General features: G+C 44.8%; 1 protein-coding gene across 1 annotated transcript; it reads left to right on the top strand.

The window, feature by feature from the left end:
- The first annotated feature begins 654 nt into the window (after positions 1-654).
- On the top strand, positions 655-3,023 carry CEBPA (CCAAT enhancer binding protein alpha). Its single transcript, XM_030204434.1, has one exon. The coding sequence runs from the start codon at positions 964-966 to the stop codon at positions 1,885-1,887; it is 924 nt and encodes a 307-aa protein (XP_030060294.1). The 5' UTR covers positions 655-963; the 3' UTR covers positions 1,888-3,023.
- The last annotated feature ends 4,847 nt before the right edge of the window (positions 3,024-7,870 follow it).

Here is a 7,870-nt window from a genome sequence, read left to right as displayed (position 1 = left end):
TCCTTAACAAAGATCTCCTTGCTAGAAAACGAATATACACAGCAATTCCCCTTGCAAAATTTTGCCAATTTTCTTTTTACTCCAGCTTGCTAACAAGTGCAAGCTGAACAGGAATCGAATTGATAGATGAAGGGTGGAACTGTGATGTACTCTTGCTTATACACCAATGTGGAAGACAACGCAAGAATTGTGTACCTATTGTGCATGATTCGTACAGTATCGCTGCACCAGGAGCATTTAGCATGAAATGAACTTTAGATAACAAACGTTGGAGTTCAGAATCATTCTTTGTATAATGTTTTACAAAAAAATGCGTAAGTACAGATTCCCTTCTGCTTCCATTTATTTTCTTTCCTTTAAGGTTCTCTTTTCCACAGGTGCAAAGGTGCACATTAATTGTTGACCTAGTACCTCTCTCTCTCTCACACACACACACACGTCATTGGCTTAGTTGTACGATTAAATCGTGCTCGGTGCGTGTTCTGGCTGGTAGTATTCGGTGTCTGGGTCAGATGTGCACTAGGACCCCGGCGAGGTTGCCAACCCTGACAGCTTGCGGTCAAAGGTTCCGAGCAGGCGATTGGACGCTAGAGGGCCAGCCCGCCCTCCGTGGGTGGTATAAATACAGCAGAGAACGCACCCACCAGTTCATTCAATCAATGAGGGTCGTGAGGGAGAGTGCTGTCGAGTTGCACAATTGACTTGCAGCACTAATCTGGGGACGCTCTGTGAACTAAGGCTCCCCCCCCCCCCCAAATCTGATCCGAAAACCCCTCATTTATAGCGCGAGACCTGGGCGCCCCAGGAAGCTGCATTTGCTTTTTTGTTTGTCCTTCTGAATATCACTGCTACTGACTTAATTTTCTTGCGTTTGGCGTCCGAGCCGCCAGCAGTCGCCCCTCTCCGCCTCTCAATCTGGATTCCCGCAGCTCCTCGCCATGCTTGGCGGCTTTTAGATCCTCCATGGAGCAAACCAACTTCTACGAGGTGGACTGCCGGCCCTCGATGACCAGCCACGTCCTGTCTCAGCAGCAGCACAGCAGCGGCTTCGGCTACAGGGGGGCTCCGGGCACGGCAGTGGCACCTGCCGCCGAGGTGAGCGACATCTGCGAGAACGAGAACTCCATCGACATCAGCGCCTACATCGACCCGGCCGCCTTCAACGACGAGTTCCTGGCCGACCTGTTCCACAGCAGCAAGCAGGAGAAAGCCAAGCTCGGCGCCGACTTTGATTACCTGGGCGGCATGAACGCCCACCCGGCCGCCGGCCACCACCACCTGATGTACGGCTGCATGCCCGGCTACCTGGACGGCAAGCCCGAGGCGCTGTGCGATCGCCTGCCGGCCGCTGGCCTCCGGTCCCTGGTCATCAAACAGGAGCCCCGAGAGGACGAGGAGGCTGCTGCCGGCCGAGCTGCCCTGCCCGCGTCCTACCCTCAGCAGCACCCGTCCCACCTGCAGTACCAGATCGCCCACTGCGCGCAGACCACCATGCACCTGCAGCCCGGCCACCCCACGCCGCCCCCCACCCCGGTGCCCAGCCCGCACCATCATCATCAGCAGCAGCACCACCAGAACAGTGCCCCCGGGGGGTCCGGCAAGCTGCTGCCCTCCGAGCACCGGGCCAAATCCAAGAAATCAGTGGACAAGAGCAGCAGCGAGTACCGGGTGCGCAGGGAAAGGAATAACATCGCGGTGCGCAAGAGCCGGGACAAGGCGAAGCTGCGCAACGCCGAGACGCAGCACAAGGTGCTGGAACTGTCCACGGACAACGAGAGGCTGCGGCGGCGGGTGGAGCAGCTGAGCCGGGAGCTGGAGACCCTGCGGGCGCTCTTTCGCCAGCTGCCCGACAGCTCCCTGGTCAAAGTGGTGGGCAACTGTGCGTGAGAGCGCAAAAAGAGACTCCTACCTGCCCGCGTAAATACGTACTGATCTAGCTATTTTGAAAGCAAGCCAGGCAGCTGCATCACGCATTCTGTGCCTTATGAAAGACAGCTATAAACTGAAACGTGTTCAGGAAAAGTCAGGGTACAAAGACAACACCTTGCTGTGCCTTAAAACGTGTTTTTTTTTAATAATTGCGTACAAAAACAATTGCATTTTTACAGCCCATAAGTTGCCTCTGGTGCGAATCCATGTTACTCGAACTGAGTTGTTGTTAACATTGTTGTGTGTCTTAGCCTCTGAAGGGACCTTCATCTTCACGGGAGTTTACACGGAGACAACGTGAGGAAATCAGTGGAGATGTGAAAGGCGTATTTCGCTTTATACTGTATTGGTCTTTAGATATGGAAGAGTGAGTGCAGTTCCCTTTGCCTGTTTGTTTGCATACCTGTCAAACGAGTAGCCATGGTTCCTGTAGGGCAAGCAGACTCCTGGCCTGTATTAACATATGGTTTCTCCAAAAAAGGTTATTTAGCATTATTTAGACTTTTTTTTTTATGCAATAAAAGAGATAATAGTTTATAAAATGAAATAAAATACCTGATCGGTCACTGCTGTGCATGTCCAGGGAAGTGATCTGAGAAGCACAATTATTTACCTTTTTAATGCGGGTATTTACTACAAGCTTGCCATATATTTAGTACTGTGTAAATAACATGCACTCGAGTTAACCAACTTCAAAGCTCTTATCTGTTCAGGCCCAGAGCTGGTAATATGAATCGAGCCACATCTGATGCAGTGTATGGAATCCCCCCCTTTTTTATTATTTTGCTGGTTTGTTAATATGTACTTGTTTCTGTTGCTCAAGTCCTTGCCATGCCATTAATGTATTTTGGGACTGTAACTGCTATTCAAGGACAGTTGTGTTAGCCTTGTTTTGGGGGGATTTTTTATTTTTTTTTTTTTTTTTGGCTAACCCCAGTCTTGGCAGAGATATTGTTCACCCTGAAGGAGGAGTCGCTGAAGCCATAAAACGAGAGTGATCCAGTCTCCAGCTAGCACTTTGAAACCAGCCGGTGCTTTTCTTGCATTGTTTAAGAGCCTTCCAAGAGAAGACAATTCTGAAAACCTCATTGTTTTTAACAAAAAAAAAAAGTGTGTGCGAAAGAACATGTTTATTGCAAACATCTCTTGTGTTGTGGCCACTTGCACAAATAAACAAGATTTGCTACCTGTCTTCTAAATCTTTCGACTTTGCTTTATTTCTGTCCCTTGAATGTTGGTGTTTCAACATTTTGATTTAGCTTTCATGATCTGTATGAAAAGAGGAGTGTGGTAGCCGTGTTAGTCCACTCTTAAGGTTATCAATAGAAATCAAACAAAATAAAACATGGAAAAGACAATAAGATGATACCTTTTTTATTGGACATAACTTAATACATTTCTTGATTAGCTTTCGAAGGTTGCCCTTCTTCGTCAGATTGGAAATAAGCAAATGTGCTAGCTGACAGTGTATATAAGTGAAAACATTCAAGCATTACTATGACAGTCTGACAGGGTGGGAGGATGGGGGTGGGTAGGAGGTATGCATGGGGACATCAAAGCATATCATTGCTATTCTAACAGGATGGGTGTGGATAGGTGAGGGGTGGGGTGATCAACAGAGACATACAGCTTTATAATGGGCTAGGAACCCCAGATCCTTGTTAAGTCCTTTCTGTTGGGTGTTAAAATATTCAATCATTCTGACTTCAAAGGTCTTATGTTACTGTATGATCTGTATGAAGAAACTAGTGCTTAGGGGGGGGGGGGAACTTTCAATTTTCTAAAAGAGTTTAATTGTTGCAGTTAGTGGAAACTGAATTTTAACCTGGATCGATGCTACTATTTGGAGTTAAACGACAGACTTGCAAATAAATAAATTAAATAAAACTATTTAACCAGTACTGAACCAACCTCTACAGCCTTAGTGTGCTGCTTGAAATAATGTAACGTCTGCTAAATTTGCATTTATAGTAGTAGGTGATCTAGTAATTTGATATATTGGTAAGTTTTAATATAAAAGTGCTAAATCTGTCCTTTAAGCCGTCCCATCCAATGCTATATTTGAGTAAACGTCAGTATACGCAAGCATAAAATGGAAATACATTCTTTTTCAAGATATTTGCAGACTGGCACCTGTTTTGATTTCATTTCTCTCCAATTATCACATTCAATTTCGTTATAAAAGTAATTCCACTGCCAATTGTTCAAGTGTTAATGTTTCAAATCTACAAGGAACACAAACATATGCCACGCTGCAGCTTAAAATATCTCACGTTTGCACTCGCTTTGGAAAACAATAATGGGAAGGGAAATGAAACTTTTGGGTTTGGACTGTGGTGTTAAATTGTCGAGTTGACACATTTTCAGCTAAACTCCCAAAGTGGTTTCTTTACCAACTTAAAAAAAAAAAAAAGACCGCAAACACACACATATAAGGGGATGCACCATTATGAAAGCTGCCAATTATAAAGTTTAGGCTCCTATTTACTAAGCCGTGCTGTAGGCGTGCTAACATTTTTAGTGCATGCTAAAAATGAGCACATGCTAACGCTACAGCCACCTGTAGTGTTAGCGCGTACACATTTGTAGCGCGTGCTTAAAACGCTAGCGCACCTTAGTAAACGGGGCCCTTAATAATTTGCGCCTTTGCTTCCTGCTAGGAATCTGCAATCAAATCCAGTAACAGTTCAGACGGAAGTCAAAACATCAGAAATTCACTAGAAATGACCTTAAGGCAGAAACGCAGAGGCAAAGAGAAGAAAAGCAAATATAAAATGGTTAACCCTGGATGTGCTGTTCAGACACATCCAACCCAATGGCAAGTTCTTGCCTTTGGCAGTGGATTTTTATCTGATCCGAAGCCTACTGCTAATCATCTGCGTGTATAGTGCCTGGTTGAAATATTGGTTATTCATGTTACCATTATTGTTGCCTTAGAAGCAAATAATCTGCTTGATACTCGTCTGTGGCACTGAAAAGTGACTCAGGCCTATCGCTTTTGGCTCGAGTGTGGCCGGGAGCAGGGAGGCAATTGTGAGCACAGCGCCATAGTAAGACTAATTGTTTTTATAGCACCACTGGATCTGCAGGGCTGCTGCACCATGCCGATGATAAGTATTTGGGTACAGTATATGTCCCTCCCCTGAGGGAACTTACGGTCTAAATGGGTAGATTGAGGCAATGGGAGATAAATGCTGCCCAGAGGTACATGTCAGCTTTCTGTCCATTGCTGTAACCGCTAGACCAGTTGCCCCCCCCCCCTTATTTATTTATTTAAAAGCACTTGATATACTGCATACGCCAGGAACTGGCATCTAAGTGGGTTACACAGAACTAATCATAATTATGCTGTGTCAAAGGGAAACGTACACACAAACATGGATGGAAAGGATACACGAAAGAGAAGAGATAGGTAATGGCTGGGCAGAACCCCCACAAAAGGATGTTCCTTTTTATTTTAAAGCCCAGCCGTCCACTGTGGTTTGACCCCAAAGCCCCTAGAACAGCCACTCTCAACCCAGTCCTCGGGGCACACCTAGTTCCATTGGAGTTTTAGGATATCCACAATGAATATGCATGGGATAGGTTTGCATGCCACGGCCTCAATTGCACGCAAATGTAACTCGTGCGTATTCTTTGCGGACATCCTGAAAATCCGACGGATCGGGTGTGCCCGTAGACTGGGTTGGAAATGTCTGACTTGTAGGCATCCCTACAGGCTGAGCTCCTGTGCATGGATCGGTGTTCGGGAGCAGATCAGCTTCTACTTATGAGGCCCATGTGCTGACATTTGCACCTGTATGAATACCATCGCTTGCTGTTTTCTGCCAGAAATTATATACAAATAATCCCAGTAGCATGATACCAGGTTGGGCGAATTTCTTTAGAATAGTAGTAAATAAATCATCATTAAAGAAACCCCTATTGTTTCCACAGTCTTCGGGGGGGGGGGGGGGGGGGCTTTTGCAAAGGCACGGTAGTATTTTTACCATGCCCTAATGATTAGCATGTGCTAAACACTAAAGACACTCATAGGAATATATGGGTGTCTAGCATTTAGCATAAGCTTATTTTTAATGCATGCTAAAAAGGCCCACTCAGTGAGATAGTTTCATTTTTTGCAAAAAAGAGTTACTCACCTGCACTACTATGCTAGTGTGCAGTAATATTAATTAGTTTATTAGTAACTAAGGTGCGCTAACAGATTTAGCATGCACTAATAATAATTAGTGTGTGCTAAATGCTGCACAACTCATTGTATACCTATAGGTTGCATGGCATTTAATGCACAGTAATTCATTAGCATATACCAAATCCATTAAGTTTCAAGTTCAAGTTTCTATTTACTTGTTATACTACTCAGGGGCAAACCATCCAAGCAGTTTACAAACAGGGCTTTTTTTTGAGGGGTTACTGGGGGGGGGGAGGGGGTACTGAGTACCGGCACCGTTTCCATTGTCTGCTAAAATTGACCCATGGTCCCTAAGTTTAATGTAAGAGCTCAGGCCCCACACACCAATTCTGCCTTGTCATAGATTCTGGTTGCAGGGGGCATGGCTACTGTGGGGTGGGTCCCTCAGTGATCACCCCACCCCTGAAGGGTGGCCTGGCATTTGAGTACCGGCACTTTTTATGCTAGAAAAAATGCACTGTTTACAGCATACAGCAAATATTATAGAAAAGAAAAACTGGAAACAGAAATACAATTAATACAGGACAGAAAAATAGAAAACAGTCATTAGTGTGAACTAAATCCGTTGGCATGCCTTTGTAAAGGACCCCTAAGCCCTTTTCTAGAAAATGGAAACCGTGATAAAATAGCAAATCTTTAATTTTGTTAACACATACTAATGTAATAGTTTGCAAAGGGATTTTTATTTTGCGTTTGACCTTTTATAGATAATGAGTTACTTTACATAACTTTGCATGGCATTCACTTATGAACAATGAATTTGCATAAAACTTTGCAGACATAATGCTAGAGGTGAAAAAAAGCTATTTACAAACCAAAATGGTTAAATATTGCAGTCTAAAGGAAGAAATTGTGCTGTTTACCCTGTTAAGTGTCTACTATCAGCTACTTTAGCTGCAAAGCAGCTTTTGCAAATTTGGCGAAAATTCAGTGCCTGGGTCTCAGTTGTGATACTCTCTGGTTTCTCTCTGGCCTGAATAAACTAGAAAATCATTGGTGGACGCTCTTGGCCTGATTCAAGTGTGTGCAGGGTCTGAGCTACAAGCCATGATGGTTCCTGCTTAGCTTTCTGAGGTTCAGGAGTTAGGGCCGTTCCAGGACTAATGCCTGTCAAGGCCTCTTAGAGTGTAATATTCTTAAGGCTTTAGTATCCAAGAAGTGTATCCTTGGCACATCAGCACACCCAGAAGTCTCTTTTCTTTTTCTGAAATTTACTTTATTGAATAAATGTAGATAGTTTACTCACAGTCAGTAGATGTTCAGAAGTTCATGCCCCAAGGCAAGAGGCTTCATAGTTCTTGAGAGCTGCAAGGGTGAATGGAGGTAAAAATCTGAAGAAAAGAAGCTTGTTGCAGAGATGGGAGGGAAATGGAAGCAGTTCAGAGATGAGGTGCTGGATTTGTTGAATATCTTATGAGAAGGAATGAACAAGGTGAAAAGATAAGTTTTCTTCAGGGGAACAGAAAGACAAGTGTTGTGGTGGCAAGATGGAGAATGTGGCTCATGGAGACAGGGAGGTCAGGAAAAGCCCCACACAAGCCTAGGGAGGGGGAAGTAAGTAAAGGGGCCAATAGGGACAATCTGCTATCAGGTAGCAGAGGTGGTCCCGTAGGGCAGTCCTCGAATGGAGAGGAAGGGCATACCCTGGCTGACCCATCAGGAAAAGGAAATAGGTAAACAAAGGAATCAAGCTCGGTAGAGAAAGGGAGGAGGTCTTTGTTGGAGAAAGGACCACTAGTAACAGACTTG

Source organism: Microcaecilia unicolor, chromosome 5 (genome assembly GCF_901765095.1).
Source record: "Microcaecilia unicolor chromosome 5, aMicUni1.1, whole genome shotgun sequence".
NCBI lineage: Eukaryota > Metazoa > Chordata > Amphibia > Gymnophiona > Siphonopidae > Microcaecilia > Microcaecilia unicolor.
This window is presented reverse-complemented; position numbering and strand designations above follow the sequence as displayed.